Here is a 20242-nt window from a genome sequence, read left to right as displayed (position 1 = left end):
GAGTATTCTAGAATCTTCTGGCATCTTCTAGACTTCTCCATAGTATTCCATAATGTTCTAGAATCTTCCAGATCATTCTAGAACATGCTAACTTCTTCTAGACAATAACATGATTCTATTGGGGCTAGTGATGACCTTCAACACTCCCCCTCAGCACTAGCCCCCATTCTCCGTATCATGTTGAGCTGACATCTAAAACCTTCATTTTTTTCCTTTACTCAGCCCTTTGGTGAATAATTCCGCTATTTGTTTATCATTCTTGATCTGTCGCATTTTGACTTCTTCCTTGAGAACTTTTTCTCTTCCACATGCTTGGTTTTTTCTTAGTTGTTGTAGTTGTTGCTTCATATATTGTTTTCGTAGTTGACAATGACATTCGTGGTTGCATTTTCTTGCAGCATAATATTGTTCCTGACTTTGTTGAACTATCTTGTGTAGTTTCTTATGCCTCCCTTTGAGAAACTTGTAAGCATGTGAGTTGTCCCTTTTACAAGCCTTGGAAAATTCCCACAATATTAACATGTTATGACGTGATCCCTTATTGATCCGCTCATCTCGTTTAGATGTTGCTCTGTTGAGAAATTCTACTTTGCTCTTACGAATTAATGTGTTTTTCTTCTTTTTCGCCTTATCCAGTTTCTCCATCACATGTTCCATTTTTCGTCTAAGATGAGACTTTTTATGCAACTCTAGTGATGTCATGTTATTATTCTCCTTCGGAACATCCATCTTCCAATGAACGTCTTCCTCCTCCAAGGTTGTCATAAACTTTGTCTCGCTCTTCTTGAGACCTTTGTTGAGTTTCATAGTTGATAGCATTCGGGATCCAATCATATTTCTCTTCAAGGGTACAATGTGAATTATTGAACCCTTAGTGATACGCATGGTATCATCTCTCTCAAATGACCAGGGTCGTACGTTGTCTAGGAAATCCATTCCTAATACCATACGATAGTCATCCATATGCACCACTGTCAAGTCTATGGTGCCTTCCCATTCTGCTATCTTAAGAGGTACTCCATATGCAACACCAATGATAGGCTTGGATAAAGAGTTGACGACTTTCAACCGGTCTGGATTTTTTGTGTATTTGATGCCCAACTTCTTAGCTTCATCTTTAGCAAGGAAATTATGGGATGCACCTGTATCTACCAAAGCCTTGGTGTATCCTCCATTTACCCTGGCATCCACGAACATCAGCCTTCCTCTTTTATTCTTATTCTCTTCTATAGCACATAGTGCCTCAGCATCCCATTCATCCTCTACTTCCTTTTTGGAAGTTACTACATTGCTTTCCACAGACTTTTTCTTTGACCAACAATCCTTGGACATGTGGCCCCACTTTCCACAGTTGTTGCAGTTGCCTTCGAACCTCTTCCCCCGAGAACTTTTATTGTCGGTCTTTTGAGATCTCCATGGTTGTGAGGTTCCTGGTTGACTCTTCCCTTTGTCAGCATTTTTGTATCCTTCTTTAGAAGGTGGCTTGAACTTCCTCCGACTTTTACTTGTGTAGAGTGCTTCTTCTTCACTCTTCAGCGTGATGCCTCCCATTTGCTTAGCCATAGCTTCTTGGCTAGCCAGCAAATTCTCAAACTCTACAAGTGATGGTTGAGCGGGCCATCCTTGTACAGCAGTAACAAAGCTTCTATATTCCGGCCTCAGTCCATGGATAATGATCCTCTTCATTCGAGCTTCTGCAATGACGGATTGCGGATCTAGTTCAGTAATCTCCCGACATATCGACTTGACCTTGTGGAAATATTGAGCAATCGTCATGTCACGTTGTGAGATTGATAATAGCTCGTTCTCCAAAAGTTGTAGTCTCGTATCATTCTTCTTTGAGAAAAGCGTCACAAACGTATCCCAAGCTTCTTTCGGGGTGTTCTCATCCCGAATATGCTCCAACATCTCTTCTTCGATTGTGGTCTTCAAGGCAAACATTGCTTTGCCTGCTTTGATTTTCCATTTACGTAAAGCACCATTAACGTCTTCCTCTGGTGGCGTAGTTTCGCTTCCACCAACGACCTCCCATAGATCTTGTCCTTGTAAGTAGGACTTCATACATGTTTCCCACGTTTTGTAGTTGTTGTTGTTGAGTTTCTTGATTCCTCCGACGACTTGGAGATCACCCATCGTGTTGGCAGTACCTCGGTAATACCAAACAAGCTAGTTTCGATACTAAACTTGCAGAGTCACAAACTACTCACGATACAACGAGAATCACTCGTTCTCACTATCAAGAAACCTTGCTCTGATACCAGATTGTTGAACACGACTCTTTTATATGGGAAGCAACAAGACTTTTATTAAGACGCTTAAGAAGATCTTACACTTTGTGAGACTACAATACACTTTGCTTTCTTTGAGGCTTTCTTGGATGGTTTGGATGTTGGGATTGATTTGGAGCAAATGAGCTCCACACCTATTTATAGGTGTTTCCACCTCCTTATAGGAAGTTTCTAGATCTACATAAATTCATGACTATTCTAGAACTATCTACCATATTCTATATCAATTACAAGCTTTTATATGTTTCTAGAATGTTCTATAATGTCCTAGATAAGTATAGACATTCTTGTGCCTTCCATAGTGTTCTAGAATGTTCCATAGCCTTCCAGGGTCTTCCATCTCGTTCTAGAGTATTCTAGAATCTTCTGGCATCTTCTAGACTTCTCCATAGTATTCCATAATGTTCTAGAATCTTCCAGATCATTCTAGAACATGCTAACTTCTTCTAGACAATAACATGATTCTATTGGGGCTAGTGATGACCTTCAACATAGAATATACCCAACAGTGTTCCAATTCAAGCCAAAAAAATTGTAGCAATAGTGGTATCAAACTTAAAAGAAAAAACTAGAGTAAATTACACAAATGGTCCCTGTAGTTTATGCTAATCTACATTGAGAGCAAGATAGTCATATTAATTTGTTTGGGGACACAAAACCTAAACAAAACCAAACTATAAGGACCGTCCGAGTTAGGAAAAATAGTTAAGGACCATACACACAAATTACCCAAAACTACATGACTCCATTCATGTAATTTACTCAAAAAACTATTATATAATTTCTTTAATGTTTAAATCTAATTATATTAAAGATATTTTAGGATAAAATATGATTGTAACATGCCAACTGTAGGTGCATTATAGACCATTTAATTTTGATTGATAAAAAAAAAAAATAGGCAAAAAAGGACTTAAACAGAATTACGTATTTCATGCAAAAGTAGCCAAAAAAGGACTTAAATTGATCAAGAAAAATTGAAAATTATCCCAAGACCAAAAAATACAAGTTTGTGGATATAAATTGTCTTCCATGACAATAAGTAAATACGACTATAGCTGTGATTATTATAACTTTTAAGACTGAAATGTTTCATGATATCAACTAACTATCAAGTGTCTTTTTTGATAGAAAAAGTCAGTTTATTCTCATGTAATTGTTAACACAGAGGTGAGAGGTTGCATGTTATACACATTAGAGATGGAAGTAGTTGCAACTGAAATGAATAACAACCTTAAAGATGTGAGTTTTAGCATGTGGAAATAGTCAGTTTTAATAACGGTCAAGAACTCAAAATCAGCAACTCTTCTTCCTAGTGACTGTTGCATATTGCATTTGGCCTGATCATTGTAAAAAACAATTGAATTCTCACTGCTATTATTTGGATGATTTTCAAAGTATAGCATGCTAATAAGAATTATTTTTGAAGAACAATGTTATAACTGGGTGCACATTTCAAAGCACAATGCCATAATAAGAAAAAAAAATGAAAATACAATGTTATGGTTAAACAAATGAAAGTGAGATTCTATAATATTTATTTATGTTGGTTTAACCTAGGAAACCTTAAAAAGCTCTTCTATATACATTATCTCATGGGTTATGTTGCTTTCCATGTTTTTTAATTTTTGATTTTTTCTTGACTCATCCCCTGTATTAATTATGTGTTTAAATTGTTTTATTCCCAAATTCTGTCTAATTCAAGTGCATTAGATGTTTTGCCTGAACCTTGTATATATTGTTTCATGACTAACTGTTTCTAATTGCTTCATTTTGTATTGTTTATTTAGGTCATTTTTAGTGCCTATTTTCAAGTAAATGGGTTGAAATTGTCATGTCTAATAAAACCGTAATGCATTTGAGAAGACTGGATTTTTTTTTTTTATAAAAGATGATATAATATCTTTAATTTGGAGTTGCAGAAGAAAGTATCTTTTAATTAGGCTTGGGCTTGGCACATCAACCTTGTCAAGTCAAATAATAACAAAAAATTAGTTTCTTGTAGTTAGTTGTGTAAAATGATTGGACATCAAAATTCAGTTTATAATTTACAACTACTATTTACAAAAAGATTATAAATTATCTTGGATATCTTGAAAATCTAAATGCTTGTTTGACATGGGGAACAGACTTGGCCAAAAACCACTTTTTTTTTTTTTTTTTTTTTTTTTATCAAGAGAGAAATAAAGATAGCATCAGACCACAAAAATACATCTTGTGGGTACAAATGTCCATTGACTTGAAGTCTTCCATGGCATTAAGTTGTTCTTCATTTGTGGCATTATAAATGAACTGGTTTCTTCTTCATAATAATCTATCACTTCATCATAACAAACTATCTTTCCACTTCAACTTTCTTCTAAATTAAACTGAGTTAGGGAGGGTTGATAAATGGGGAATCCGTGGGGTTTGGGGCTCCATCTCATTTTCATATGTGTTTTTTTGTTTGCAACCAAATATACTTGTTTGGGTGTTGGAAATGTCACTGTTGTTTGCTCCCAGAAAGAACGACTTGCTCTTCTCAGGTTCAAAGGGAGTGTCATCAAAAATCGTTACGGAATGTTGTCTTCATGGGTGGGGGAGGATTGTTGCCAGTGGGAAAGAATCCACTGTGACAGTCTCACTGGAACCGTTGACAGCCTCAATCTCAGAGGAGGCCCTTCTTACAGTGAAGGAGAAGGCTACTTAGTTGGTAATGAGGTGAACTCTTCTTTGGCTGAGTTGAGGCATCTCAAGTACCTGGACTTGAGTTGGAATGATTTACGTGGAAGCCGGATCCCTAAGTTCATTGGATCCTTCAAACAGCTGAGATATCTCAATCTCTCTTATGCTGGTTTTCAAGGTATTATTCCTCCCCACATTGGAAATCTTTCTAATTTAAAGGTTTTGGATCTCCGTTCAAATGATAATCTGACATCAGATGATATGTCATGGACTTTTGGCCTTCCATCACTCGAGCATCTCGATTTGAGTTGGGTGGATCTTGGCGGAGCAAAGAACATGGACATGGTGCTTTACAATCTTCCTTCGTTAAAAGTGTTAAGTTTGTGTGGTTGTAGACTTTCCAATGTCCATCTTGGTCCTTCTCTTAATTCGAGTAGAATTCTTTCCAACATAAAACACCTTGATCTTGGCTCCAATTCTTTCAAAGGCCCACTCCCTGGATTTTTCCGAAACATGACATCCCTTGAATTTCTGGATCTTTCTGGTTTTAATCTTAGTTTGTCATGGAACTTTGCAAACGTGCTAAACATGATCCCTTCCTCTTTATCAGAGCTGCATTTTTCAAGTTGTTGGCTAGATAATAAGACTTTTCTATCTTCCGCTCATTTTAATATCAGTATGCTTTCTAACATCCAACACCTGGATCTTAGCTGGAATTCAATTGAAGGCATAATTCCATCTTTTTTCACAAACATGAGTTCCTTAAGAGTCCTTGATCTCTCAGGAAACATGCTGCATTCTTGGGTTCCAATTATGCCTGACCTTCTAGAGCTTGATCTTTCTTCTAACCATTTTAAGAATATTGAGGATGTTGGAATCTGGAGACAGTGTCACCTGAAACAGTTGTTTGCATTGAGGAATCCTTTTGAAATAGAAAGGATTGACCCACCGCAAAACGTTTCAGAATGCTCCCAATATGCTTTGGAGCGGTTGGATTTAAGTGGGTGTTTGAATGGTACGATTCCAGAAGCATTTGGAAGACTAACCAATTTAAGAGTCTTACTTCTAATGAGCAGCAGTTTGACAGGTCCAATCCCCGAATCTCTAGGAAGATTAAGATATTTAGAAGAATTATATTTATCTGATAACCGGTTAACCGGTCCCATTCCTACATTCCTTGGGAATCTTTCCAGACTTGACCTTTCTTATAACCAATTGAATGGGCCCCATCCCAGCATCTCTAGGAAGACTTGTTTCATTACAAGCAATTCGGTTGTCTTCAAATTTGTTAAACGGGACTATTCCCGTCTCAATTGGGCAACTTGCCAAACTCTATAAGTTAGATATCTCAGACAATTCCTTAGAAGGAGTAGTCTCCGAAGCCCATTTTGCTAACCTTTCGATGTTGAGTTGCTTGGATGCTTCTTCTAACACCAAGTTGACATTCAATGTATCACGTGAGTGGATACCTCCATTCCAGTTGTATTTTCTAGATCTCAGTTCCTGCAATCTCACAAATGGATTTCCTCAGTGGCTACGGAATCAGTTCTTGCTCTCTGAGTTAGTGTTGTCGAATGCTTCAATTTCGGGACCTCTGCCCAGATGGTTGCGGAAGATGCCTGCCATTTTTATCTTAGATCTCTCTCACAACAAACTCAGCGGACCATTGACAAACCTTCCAGAAAAAGGACTGGCATTAATACTAGCAAATAACATTTTCAATGAGTCGATTTCAAGGTCCTTGTGCAGATGGACAAATTTGGAATATCTTGATCTTTCCAGAAATAGGTTAACAGGGAAAATTCCCAAGTGTCTCCAGAATCTGAAATTGTTGGAAACCATGATATTTAGTTCAAATTTGCTTTCAGGTGTCATTCCAAGTTATATAGCAAATAATCATTCATCATTGTATTGGTTAACATTGAATGGCAATAACTTTACTGGGGAAATTCCTCAAGGTTTGGGGAATTTACGAGCTTTAAGAGTGTTAGATGTGGGTGATAATCAACTGTTCGGAAACATACCCCACTGGATCGGAGAAAAGCTGACAAATTTGATGGTCTTAAAGCTACACAGGAATAACTTCACTGGGGAAATTCCTGAATCTTTGTGCAAAATGTCGAAACTTCAAATTTTGGATGTTGCGTACAACAACTTAATAGGAATCATCCCTCATTGCCTAAGAGAGTTGAATGCGATGGCGAAGGGTGCAGAAGAGCGGTATAATCACACTCTTGATCCCAACGAGAATGTGATTCAGGTGATGAAAGGTGTTGATCTTGAATATACAACAAATTGGGATATAGTTTTCAACATGGACCTTTCAAGCAATAAACTTGTTGGAGTAATACCTGTCGAGCTAACTGCACTTTGTATGTTGTTGGGTCTCAATTTGTCCAATAATCATCTCAGTGGGATGATTCCAGAAAGCATTGGAAAAATGACAAGGTTAGAATCCCTCGATTTATCTGGAAACAAGTTGACCGGGATGATCCCTCCAAGCATGGCAGCTTTGACTTTTTTGAGCCATCTGAATCTGTCAGACAACAAATTGTTGGGACGAATTCCAACAGGCCATCAGTTGCAGACCCTTATTGATGATCCATCAATATATGCTGGGAACGAAGATCTTTGTGGACCTCCATTGCCAAACAATTGCTCAGATCATCAAGACCCAATCACAATGCCCAAGAAGAAACATAAAGCGGCTGAGGAGTTGATGAAGGTATGGTGGTTTTACCTGGACATCATGAGTGGATTTGCAACAGGGTTTTGGGGTGTAATTGGAGTTCTGTTGTTGAAGAAGCAGTGGAGATGGAAGATTTTCAGGTTTGTTGAGAAAATCATGGACAAGATATACGTTGCAGTCATGGTAACAGTTGTTGCCAAGATCAAGAGAGGAAGAGAAGCTGTATAGGCGCTCTGGAATGCAAGTAATTCTCGGATATATGTTATCAATGAAGTTTTTGTTTTAATGCTACTATTTGGATCTATGTTTGTAATGTGGATGTTGTTTAAAGGTTTCAATTTTAAAATGTTTGTTGTATTTATCATTCGGTATTTTTATATAATATCAAGTTGTTAGATTAGACTATATTTGTATGCCATTTGTAATAAGCTATTGTGCTCTCCACCTGCCACTTCTCTTGCATCGACCTGCTGCCGCATCAATCACTTTTCGTCTTCATGGCTCCAAGTAAGAATCAGGTAATCGACTCATTATCTATTTCTTCTTTTGTAGATCTTGTTTTTCATGTTAAGGAAGAAGTTGATTGGGCGAAGGGGTAAAGGTTAGGTCTTAATTGATATTTTGGCCCTGCTATTGTGAAGATAAAATAGTAACTTACTGATTTGTGTGATTTCTATGGTTTGTTTTTATGGTTTTTGGTGTTAGTTTAATTTCTTGCATATTCTCTTTTACTGGTTTGTGTGATTTGATTCAGGGATTCCCCAAGAATTATTGGGACAGGTGGTTCTGAGGGGTTTAGCAAGAGGTTTGGCTGGAAGTCTAATCAGTCTCAGCGGTTAACAAACGAATGAACAACAATTCAAATGGAAGCTGAGATCAAACAATTACACAAAGAGAAAACTTAAAAGAAATCAAGCATGGACATAAGCAAGTTGTGTTGTTGTGTTATTACTTTTCTCTTGAGTATTTAAGCCCTTGATGTGTCTTTGAGCATTGTCATGCTGCAAAAACTTCCAAGGGTTTGGCAATTCCTGCGTTTCAACATCTTCATGTTCCGTTTTGTTGCTTTCAGTTTAGATACAAGTTGATTGATTGCATATACTTCTTTCTTTTTGTATTTTGCTTTTTCAAGTTTCTACTTTTACCCTCAATTTGTCTTGATCATCAATCAACAACAAATGTTAGTTGTAGAATCAAGGAGTCATATATATTACATATCTTGATCTATTTTTCAAATAGTTTGGTACTTGTTTCCTATAGTTTCCTTCCAAGATTAGTTCCTCATATAAATCTTTAGTATCATTTTTCTTCTCTTCTACGTCTCCTTTATTATTTTGAAAAGTACCAATATTTGGTGTGCAAAGACCGGGATTAATGCCGATGGGATAAATTGTAATTTTTGGCCCACCCAAAAAGATGCAATGGGGACTTGCCCTTCTTCTTTGGTTGTGCAAAAGATATCTGATAGAGAATGGAAATTGATAGAATAATAGCTTATGTAAGAAAATTTTGTAAGAGCTGAAATGAATGGAAGGAGAGATAATTTCTATTGATTAAACGTAATCAAAACCAATCAAAAGATTGTCCAGGGAATGGTCCCTCTCTCATAGAGCATGAATACTCCTGAGCCAATACAAACAGAACAAATAACAAGATGATCAAAACCAAATATTCTCCTCCCTTTTATTCTCTTCTCTCTTCCTAACCAACTTAGCCACTTTCCGGATTTGCCCTTTTTCGCCTTCTAGAATACACTCTTAGTGGTCCCAACGTGCTCCCTTTTCTGATTGTTAGACGTGTATCTGTATCATTACTCCCCCCCATCAATTAAAGTCTTGACCTCAAGACTTGTATTTGGAAACTGTTCTTGGATAGTGAAAGCATCCTCCCATGTAGCTTCTTCCAGCGCTTGACCTTTCCAATGCACCAACCATTGTTCCACCTTGTCGGAAGGATCCCCGACGACACGAGTAGCCAAAACTGCTGCAGGAGTTAAAATATCGCCAGTATCCACCTCCAAATCCGAAGGAAGAGTTGGATCCACTGGAGTTGGCACCGCTTTTTTGAGCAAAGACACGTGAAAAACAGGATGAACTTTAGATGTAGGGGGTAACTGAAGCTTGTAAGCCACCGGGCCTACTTTTTCTAGAATCTGAAATGGACCAAAAAATTTTGCAGCCAATTTATGATGTATCCTGCTAGACACAAACATCTGTCGATATGGTTTGAGTTTAACATACACCCATTCACCCTCCTGAAATTGAACATCTCGCCGTTTTTTGTCAGCTTGAGTCTTCATATTACTCTGTGCTTGAGCTAAGTGGATCTTCAATTGTCGAATTGCTTCATCACGGTCTTGCAACTCTTGAGATACAGCCTGTACGCGCACTTCGCCTGGAACATACTGAAAAATGGTAGGTGGTTTGCGCCCATAAACCACCTCAAAAGGAGAGATGCCTGTGGATCCATGGAATGTGGAATTGTACCAAAACTCAGCCCAGGGGATCCAATGAGCCCACAAACGCGGTTGATCTACTGCAAAACAACGAAGATATGCTTCTAAGCATCTATTAATTACTTGTGTCTGGCCATCAGATTCCGGATGGTAAGCCGAACTTATATGCAAGTGGGTGCCTTGAGATTTGAAAATTTCCTACCAAAACTTACTAATGAACAAGGGATCACGATCACTCACAATGGATTTGGGGATGCCATGGTGGCGGACCACCTCACGAACAAAGACTTCAGCCACCATCTTGGCGGTGTATGGGTGTTTCAAAAGTATAAAATGGGCATATTTAGACAATCGGTCAACAACAACGAAAATCGCATCAAACCCTTTGGACTTGGGAAGTCCAAGTATAAAATCCATGGAGAGATCTTCCCAAATTGCCCTTGGAATCTCTAATGGCTGCAATAAGCCCCCAGGAGTCAACGAACTCGCCTTGCACCGTTGACAAACATCACAAGCGCGCACAAAGTGCTTAATACAAGCAATCATACCAGGCCAATATAAATTTGCTGCCAGCCGTCGATAGGTGCGATAATACCCCGAATGTCCTCCGGTTGCTGACGTGTGGAACTCATGGAGGAGGTCAGGAATAAACTTAGACTGGCGAGAGATCACTAATCGATCCTTATAGTACAAAACTCCATTGCGGACTGAATAGCCCGGATGGCTAGTAGGATGTGTTTGGCATGCTTGAATTAGTCGTTGAATATCCACATCTTCCTGTGCTTCTTTGATCAATTCTGCCCCTTGAACCCATAGTGGAGTAGATTGTAATTGAGTCAACTCCCCTGCTTCGGCTCGACGCGAGACAGCATCCGCTGCCCTGTTTTCCCGGCCCGGTTTATATTGGATGTCAAAATTGTATCCTAACAGTTTTGCAACCCAATTTTGTTGATCCGGGGATGTAATACGTTGTTGCAATAAAAACTTTAGGCTTTTTTGGTCTGTGTACACCACAAATCTTGTTCCCAATAAATAAGCTCGCCAGTGTTGAACTGCAAGGACCAATGCCATAATCTCGCGTTCGTAAGTTGATTTGGACATATTCTGATTACTCAAGGCCTTACTGAAGTAAGCAATTGGTTTATTATGTTGCATCAGAACCGCTCCAATACCTCTACCAGAAGCATCACATTCAACGACGAAGGGGTGTGAGAAATCAGGCAATGCCAGAACAGGGGCTGTGACTAGCGCTGTTTTCAAATTCTCAAAAGCCAATTGAGCCTCCGAATTCCATTTAAAAGCATCTTTTTTTGTTAATTCTGTTAGCGGTCGTGCTATGCTCCCATAGTTTTTAACGAATTTGCGATAGTATCCCGTTAATCCCAGGAATCCCCGGAGCCCTTTCAACTGTTTGGGAACTGGCCACTCCACCACTGCCTCGACTTTTGTTGGGTCCATTGCAACACCCTGCCCATCGATGATGTGGCCCAAATATTCAATCGATTTTTTCCCAAATGAACATTTCTTGTGATTGACCACTAAGTGGTTAAGTTCCAAAATGTACATCACGTCCTCCAAATCTTTTAAGTGTTCATTCCAAGAAGCACTGTATACCAATATATCATCAAAAAAAATAACCACTTTTTTCCGTAACATAGGGCGAAAAACATCATTCATCACCGCTTGGAATGTGGCCGGAGCATTCATCAATCCAAAAGGCATCACCAAGTATTCATAGTGGCCATCATGGGTACGAAAAGCTGTTCTCTCAATGTTGTCTTCATGCATTCTGATCTGATTATAACCCGATTTTAAGTCGAGTTTGGAAAAATAACATGCCCCAAATAATTCATCTAATAGTTCTTCCACCACCGGAATCGGAAACTTGTCGGGAATAGTGGCTTTGTTTAGGGCTCTATAATCCACACACATTCTCCAAGTGTTATCTTTCTTGCGAACTAAGATCACCGGGCTTGAATAAGCACTTTTACTAGGTCGGATCATCCCCAAATCTAACAGCTCTTGAACTTGTCTTTCAATTTCAGACTTTTGAGCATGCGGATAACGATAAGGCCTGACACACACCGGTTCATGAAGATTGGCCAAGTTGATCATATGATCATGTGACCGAGAAGGAGGCAAGCCCTTGGGAGGTTGAAAAACTGCACCAAATCGGTTAAGCAGCGAATGCAACTCAGCTAACTGATCAACTGCTAAAGGCATATCTTCCATAGAAGTAATCAACCCACCGGGAGTACGAGGGATGCATTGGTCGGTTGTGGTGGATGGGTTCTCCTGTAACCATTTGTGTAAGGAAGCTTGAGAATGTTGGCCCGGAGCTAAACCTTGAAGCTGAACAATCTTGCCTTGATACGAAAACCGCATCCAAGACTTATCCCAACTGTGTGTCACTTCACCCAATGTCTTCAACCATTCCATGCCCAAGATGATATCCGTACTCCCCGTGTCAAACACTAACGTATTCACTTCAAAAGAACAACCCCCCCATCAAGATACGCAGGTGGAGACATTTCTCAGTCACCCGAACCACATGGCCATCTCCCAACTTAATGTTGATCCCACAAAATTGGACAGAAGGGATGCCTAAAGCCAATACCAACTGACGTGACACAAAATTGTGAGTGGCTCCACTATCCACAAGGACCACAACAGGAATCCCTAAGAGTTCACCATCAAATTTAAGGGTTTTACCTCCACTACATTCGGTTGATGAGCCAGTGAACTCTAACGCAGCGCAGTGCCCTTCCTCGATTGGAAGAGAAGATGTATCCTCTGGAATGGGTGATTCTGTAAGGATAAATTGGCTTCCCTCATATGCTTCATCATCGCCCAGTATCAACACACGTAATTTTCCTTCTGGACATTTGTGATTTGGACCAAACTGTTGACCACATCGGAAACATAAGCCTTTTTTCCGACGTTCTTCCCATTCGGTGCGTGTCAAAGATCGAACTCCTCTGTCACAATGAGGATGAGAAGGAGGATCGAGTGGGGACGTACTCGAAGAACGAGAAGCTAAGAGAGAACGATGGCCATCAATTCGTTGCATTGGGATACGCTCCGTCTGTTTAGGGTTAGTAAATCCTTTTGGGTCAACCCGACTTCCACTGAAAGATTTAATATCCGACCCAAAATCCGAACCCGATCCAGGAGCTGAATGATAACGAAAACGGGTTTGGGAAATATTACCGGTGGTCGGTCGGAGGATTTCTTCGACGTCTTTGGCGGAGTACATCGCATCTAAACGTGAGTGAGGACGTTGCAATCGAACCCACCGTCGCACTTCATCTTGCAATCCAGCCATAAAATACCCCATAGCTTGCATTTCAGGCATCTTGGGAACGAGGGCCATCAAATACTCAAAATCATCAATGTAATCGTTTATGGAAGACAGTTGTTGAATCGAAGCGAGTTGTTCATAGGGGTTTTGGATCTCCAAACCACTGAAACGCTGAATTAATTCCTCTTGGAATTGCTCCCACGTGAGAGATTCATGAACCTGACGCACAATAGAAAACCAATGTTGAGCAACACCCGTCATGCTGAGTTGAGCCAATCGTATACGAAGAGAAGGATCGGTGCCATTGATCTCGAAGAAGAGTTTGGCCTTTTGGATCCATCCTTGAGGATCGAATCCATAGAACTCAGGCAATTTCACTTTCTTCACAGCCCAGGGTAACCCACCAGCCACAGATCCCGTTGCTCCTGAGAAGGGAATCGAACCACTCCCTGACCCAGGAATGTGAATCAAAGGAGTCTGTACAAATGGAGAACCGCTTCCCATACCAGAAACGCCACCGGAAGAACCATCGGCACCGGATGCCACGGATTTATCTTGCTTCTTAACCCAGTTCATCATATACTGCCGAAATTCCACCATTTCTTCCCGTTCTCTGTCTATCTTAGATTGTATCGCCGTCAAATCAGCTTGCAATTGGGAAATCTGCTCGTCATGGTGATCTAGACGGGATGCCTGAGATCGAGTTTCAACTGTAGCCTGAACCATTCCTTACTCAAGGCAGAGCGTAGCAGGTCGGACCAGTGATAGAGAATGGAAATTGATAGAATACTAGCTTATGTAAGAAAATTTTGTAAGAGCTGAAATGAATGGAAGGAGAGATAATTTCTATTGATTAAACGTAATCAAAACCAATCAAAAGATTGTCCAGGGAATGGTCCCTCTCTCATAGAGCATGAATACTCCTGAGCTAAAACAAACATAACAAATAACAAGATGATCAAAACCAAATATTCTCCTCCCTTTTATTCTCTTCTCTCTCCCTAACCAACTTAGCCACTTTCTGGATTTGCCCTTTTTCCCCTTCTAGAATACACTCTTAGTGGTCCCAACGTGCTCCCTTTTCTGATTGTTAGACGTGTATCTGTATCAATATCAATCCCCCACTTCTTAGATCCTCTTTGAAAATAGCCTTAGAAATCTTGTCTTGTGTAACAAAAGTCAACATAGTACTTTCATGTTCGTATATAGTGTAGGTTATATGATCAAGTTTTGAATTCATTTATGTAGTGTTGTAGAAAGCAACGCCTTGTTCTTCCCTTCATGTATATTAACTGCAGCCCATGATGCAACAATTGCTAGAGAACTTCTTATATTAAAGGTTGTACATTTAACTTGTAAAATGCAACTGTCTATCTTGTTCAATTTGATTATATGACAAGGTTCCACTATTGACCAAATATTTTTTGTTAATTTCATCGATTTCATCAATAACGTTCTATTACTTATCAAATTTGACGACTAGTAAAACATAATCCGAAAACCGTGAAAGTTCAAACAAAACAATTTTATGAATAGAACATGGTTAAAGAAGATGAAAAACATACCATGCTTACAAATTATGATTTCCACCATTTTGGAAATCATGAAGTTGTTTAGATTCAACAATGTTTGTTTATAGGAGTCACAACTACAATGTTAAATCTCTTGGGAGTCAAATTCAACCAAACCTAAAGATCCATTAAATGAATAACTATCAAGACAAGAAGAAACTATTTATATATAAGTGTCGCGTTTTCTATGTTGAACCAACAATTGGTTCCATAAAAGTGACAAATGTAACAAATCAGAGTAAACCATAATGTAAACATAAAAGTTCTTGTAGAAATCCATTTGTATATAATATCTTTGAAATGAATGGTTCCAACCGAAAATACTTTTATCATCCCAACAAAGACAAACCATTATTCAAACTATATAATCATTGTTAGAGCTAAACCCAAATCATAATCCAATGGAGCACGTCAAAGTTGAAGTTAGCATAAAGTTTTTTGCACAATAAGTTTTATATTGTTACGATTTTCATCAATGTTGTTGGCGTTTATGGATAAAACCTATCATACTTAATAAATGTAAAATAATTTAAAAACTTATACTTTTATTATTAATTAAAATTTAATTAAGTTAAAATTTACAAAAAAAAAAAAGTTTAAAGAAAAACTATGAGTTTATTACAAGTTTGATCCCTTTAGGATATTTTTTGGGGTTGGTTGTCACACCTCCAAACCAGAACGGTGGAAACATTCGGGAGCGGAGGACGTCATGTATAATATCACAACAATTGAATAATAGTAATCAAAGTAATAACAACCATTGCATTGATAATATAGTGTTTACATTGTATTTGCAACATTGTTTGTATAATATCAAAATGTATACCAAAAATTATAGATGTGATACCTTGGATGCTTCGTCTTCTAAAAAACCTGTAGTGTACCTGTCTACTGGTTCCTGAGAATACAAGTGATTTTGAAAGTGTATCAACATTTAAGTTGATGAGTTCATAAGTATGTTTTTGAGATAGAAAGCTTGTCTTTGTTCTTTGAAAATGTTAGTATGTTCTCCCAGAAAATCCTATATTTTTTTGTTGTAAATGTATTGTAGTCTTAATGCCATAAGACAAAAATGTGTAATAATTGTTGTACTTAGTTACTAGTATTTAATAGTCTTATTAGTAAATAAAACTAAGTGAAAATGTATGTTTCCCTGAAATGTAAGTTTCTATGTACTGGAAAATAGTATTTTGTAGTATACTTGTATGAAAACTCTATAAATGTATGTGCCTGGATTCCACCAGCTGTAATGTAAAGCACTGTATGGTAGTTGTATCATTTAATAAAACTACTTGAAGTTGTTTATGTATTCTTATATTAATCGTATTGTTCAATACCAAATTGTGAGTTAGTATAACCATGCTTGATGACCTAGGATAGCCTGAAACGATGTTCTTCAGGTGTCGTAATAGTTATGACATTTGTCACCCCAGGCTTGCCGGCCTAATTGTATCTGACAGTTAAGGTGCGAGATTATCAGTCCTGTATAGATCTATACACAAATTCACGCTCTCCCTCCACGAGACTCTGATTATAATTTCAGAGCTTGGTTGGTACTTAGGTAAGTACTTGAAGTGTGTTTCGTAAAGCTATACTGACGATTACATGTAAAATAAATGAAAATCACTTTGTAATGAATAATTGTATGTAAGTTCCATAAACTATACCTAATGTAGTTTATATGTTTGTTACTGTAGTGAAATATGAACTTAGTAAAAGTGGTGCGTACGTTCCGTAAACTATACCAATTATAGTTCATATGTTCGTTTGTATTGTATCTCGGAATTTAGTAACGATGTTGTAAGTTGTTGCCTGTGGGAAAGAATCCACTGTGACAGTCTCACTGGAACCGTTGACAGTCTCACTGGAACCGCCGTTGACAGCCTCAATCTCAGAGGAGATTTTGGTGAAGGAGGGAGCTATTTAGTTGGTAATGAGGTGAACTCTTCTTTGGCTGAGTTGAGGCATCTCAAGTACCTGGACTTGAGTCAGAATTTTTATCAAGGAAGCCGGATCCCTGAGTTCATTGGATCCTTCAAAGAGCTGAGATATCTCAATCTCTCTTATGCTTGTTTTCAAGGTATTATTCCTCCTCACATTGGAAATCTTTCTAATTTAAAGGTTTTGGATCTCAGTTCAAATTATAATCTAACATCGGATGATATGTCATGGACTTTTGGCCTTCCATCACTCAAGCATCTCGATTTGAGTTGGGTGGATCTTGGCGGAGCAAAAAACATGGACATGATGCTTTACAATCTTTGTTCATTAAAAGAGTTAAGTTTGCGTGGTTGTGGACTTTCCAATGTGCATCTTGGTCCTTCTCTTAATTCGAGTAGAATTCTTGCCAACATAAAACGCCTTGATCTTGGCTCTAATTCTTTCAAAGGCCCACTCCCTGGATTCTTCCGAAACATGACATCCCTAACATTCCTAGATCTTTCTAAATTTAATCTTAGTTTGGCATGGAACTTTGCAAACGTGCTAAACATGATCCGTTCTTTATCAGAGCTGCATTTGTCACTTTGTGGGCTTGATAAGACTTTTCTATCTTCCGCTCATTTTAATATCACTATGCTTTCTAACATCCAACACCTGGATCTTAGCTGGAATTCAATTGAAGGCATATTTCCATCTGTTTTCAGTAATATGAGTTCCTTAAGAGTCCATCTCTGAAGAAACATGCTGCATTCTTCGGTTCCTATTATGCCTAACCTTCTAGAGCTTGATCTTTCTGTTAACCAGTTTAAGAATATTGAGGATGTTGGAATCTGGAGACAGTGTCACCTGAAACAGTTGTTTGCATTGAGGAATCCTTTTGAAATAGAAAGGATTGACCCACCGCAAAACGTTTCAGAATGCTCCCAATATGCTTTGGAGCGGTTGGATTTAAGTGGGTGTTTGAATGGTACGATTCCAGAAGCACTTGGAAGACTAACCAATTTGAGAGTCTTAAGTGTATGGAATAGCAGTTTGACAGGTCCAATCCCCGAATCTCTAGGAAGATTAAGATATTTAGAAGAATTATATTTATCTGATAACCGGTTAATCGGTCCCATTCCTACATTCCTTGGGAATCTTTGCACACTTGACCTTTCTTATAACCAATTGAATGGTTCAATTCCAGAATCCTTTAGAAATCTTGCAGCTTTAAAATCTTTGTATCTAGGATCCAATCAGTTAACAGGTCCCATCCCAGCATCTCTAGGAAGACTTGTTTCCTTACAAGCAATCTCGATGTCTTCAAATTTGTTAAATGGGACTATTCCCGTCTCAATTGGGCAGCTTGCCAAACTCATTTCACTAGATATCTCAGTCAATTCCTTAGAAGGAGTAGTTTCCGAAGCCCATTTTGCTAACCTTTCCATGTTGATGTACTTGTATGTTTCTTCTAACACCAAGTTAACATTCAATGTTTCATGTGAGTGGATTCCTCCATTCCAATTGAGAATTCTTCAACTCGGTTCTTGCAATATTACAAATGGATTTCCGCAGTGGCTTCGAAATCAAAGGGCACTTAAGGTGTTAGTGTTGTCCAATGCTTCAATTTCTGGACCTGTGCCCACATGGTTGCGGGAGATGCCTGTCATTTATTTCTTAGATCTCTCTCACAACAAACTCAATGAACCTTTGACAAACCTTCCTAATGGAAAAAATGTCTGTGAGAAATATGTGGTATATGTAGAGGCATTAATACTAGTAAATAACATTTTCAACGAGTCGATTCCAAGGTCACTGTGCAGAAGGACAGATTTAAGATATCTTGACCTTTCCAGAAATAGGTTAACAGGGAGAATTCCCAAGTGTCTCCAGAATCTCCAAGAGTTGCAAAACCTGATATTAAGCTCGAATCTGCCTTCAGGTGTCATTCCAAGCCATATAGGTCTCAAGCATTCATATTTGTATTGGTTAAAACTGAACGACAATAAGTTCACTGGTAAACTTCCCCGAGAATTGGGAAATTTACGATCTTTAAGAGTGTTAGATGTGGGTGATAATCAACTGTTCGGAAACATACCCCATTGGATCGGAGAAAAGCTGACAGATTTGATGGTTTTAAGATTACACGGGAATAAATTCACTGGGGAAATTCCAGAATCTTTGTGCAAAATGTCGAAACTTCAAATTTTGGATGTTGCATACAACAACTTAAGGGGAAACATCCCTCATTGCCTACAAGAGTTGAATGCAATGGTGAAGGGTGCAGAAAAGCAGTATAATGTCATTTTTGATCTCAACGAGAATGTGATTCAGGTGATGAAAGGTGTTGATCTTGAATATACAACAAATTGGGATATAGTTTTCAACATGGACCTTTCAAGCAATAAACTTGTTGGAGTAATACCTGTCGAGCTAACTGCACTTTGTATGTTGTTGGGTCTCAATTTGTCCAATAATCATCTCAGTGGGATGATTCCAGAAAGCATTGGAAACATGATGAAGTTAGAATCTCTTGATTTATCTGGAAACGAGTTGACCGGGATGATCCCTCCAAGCATGGCAGATTTGAATTTTTTGAGTCATTTGAATTTGTCACACAACAACTTGTCAGGAAGAATTCCAACAGGCCATCAGTTGCAGACCCTTAATGATGATCCATCAATATATGCTGGGAACAAAGATCTCCATGGACCTCCATTGCCAAACAATTGCTTAAATCATCAAGACCCAACGACATCAGCTCTCAAGAAGAAACATAAAGCAGCTGGCAAGTTGATGAAGGTATGGTGGTTTTACCTGGACATCATGAGTGGATTTGCAACAGGGTTTTGGGGTGTTATTGGAGTTCTGCTGTTGAAGAAGCACTGGAGACACAAGATTTTCATGTTTGCTGAGGAAACCATGGACAGGATATACATTGCAGTCGTGGTAACAATTGCCAAGATGAAGAGAGGAAGAGAAGCCGCATAGATCCTTGGAATCTGAGTAGTTCTTGAATATATGCTTATCAATTAATATTTGGATCCGTGTTTGTAATGTGGATTTATATATGTTTCAATCTTGGAATGTTTGTTATATTCAGAATTTATATAATATCAAGTTGTTATTATTAGACTAGATTTGTATGACATTTGTAATAAGCTATTGTGCTCTTGACCTGCTACTTCTCTCGCACTGACTTGTTGTAGCATCCACCACTTTTCATCTCCATGGCTCCAACTAAGAATCAGGTAATCGATCGACTCATTATCCATTTTTTTGTAGATGTTCTTGTTTTTCATGTTAAAGAAGAAGATGATTGGGTGAAGGATGAAAGCTGAAAGGTTAGGCCTT

General features: G+C 38.5%; 4 protein-coding genes across 4 annotated transcripts; all 4 read left to right on the top strand.

Annotated features, from left to right (window-relative positions):
- The first annotated feature begins 4679 nt into the window (after window positions 1-4679).
- LOC128125871 (receptor-like protein EIX1) lies at window positions 4680-6290 on the top strand. The gene has a single exon (XM_052766689.1). The coding sequence runs from the start codon at window positions 4680-4682 to the stop codon at window positions 6288-6290; it is 1611 nt and encodes a 536-aa protein (XP_052622649.1).
- A 216-nt stretch (window positions 6291-6506) lies between these two features.
- On the top strand, window positions 6507-8046 carry LOC128127595 (receptor-like protein EIX2). The gene has a single exon (XM_052766221.1). The coding sequence runs from the start codon at window positions 6568-6570 to the stop codon at window positions 7867-7869; it is 1302 nt and encodes a 433-aa protein (XP_052622181.1). The 5' UTR covers window positions 6507-6567; the 3' UTR covers window positions 7870-8046.
- An 8142-nt stretch (window positions 8047-16188) lies between these two features.
- LOC128127938 (receptor-like protein EIX1) lies at window positions 16189-17644 on the top strand. Its single transcript, XM_052766688.1, has 2 exons — window positions 16189-16214; window positions 16759-17644. Exons 1-2 carry the CDS (start codon window positions 16189-16191, stop codon window positions 17642-17644), a joined length of 912 nt encoding a protein of 303 aa, XP_052622648.1.
- A 6-nt stretch (window positions 17645-17650) lies between these two features.
- LOC128127937 (receptor-like protein 46) lies at window positions 17651-19879 on the top strand. Its single transcript, XM_052766687.1, has one exon. The coding sequence runs from the start codon at window positions 17651-17653 to the stop codon at window positions 19877-19879; it is 2229 nt and encodes a 742-aa protein (XP_052622647.1).
- Window positions 19880-20242: the final 363 nt, after the last annotated feature.

The sequence above is a fragment of the Lactuca sativa genome, chromosome 8, assembly GCF_002870075.4.
Source record: "Lactuca sativa cultivar Salinas chromosome 8, Lsat_Salinas_v11, whole genome shotgun sequence".
Classification (NCBI taxonomy): domain Eukaryota; kingdom Viridiplantae; phylum Streptophyta; class Magnoliopsida; order Asterales; family Asteraceae; genus Lactuca; species Lactuca sativa.
The sequence above is the reverse complement of the archived record's forward strand: the minus strand, read 5'-3'. Positions and strand labels throughout refer to the sequence as shown.

Excerpts from the sequence above, each read along its gene's own strand:
- LOC128125871 (XM_052766689.1), top strand. The coding sequence starts at position 4,680 with ATGGGGAATCCGTGGGGTTTGGGGCTCCATCTCATTTTCATATGTGTT.
- LOC128127595 (XM_052766221.1), top strand. The coding sequence starts at position 6,568 with ATGCCTGCCATTTTTATCTTAGATCTCTCTCACAACAAACTCAGCGGA.
- LOC128127937 (XM_052766687.1), top strand. The coding sequence starts at position 17,651 with ATGCTGCATTCTTCGGTTCCTATTATGCCTAACCTTCTAGAGCTTGAT.
- LOC128127938 (XM_052766688.1), top strand. The coding sequence starts at position 16,189 with ATGTATGTGCCTGGATTCCACCAGCT. Across the intron at positions 16,215-16,758 it reads GTGCCTGGATTCCACCAGCT|TAACGATGTTGTAAGTTGTT; the intron begins GTAATGTAAAGC and ends CTCGGAATTTAG.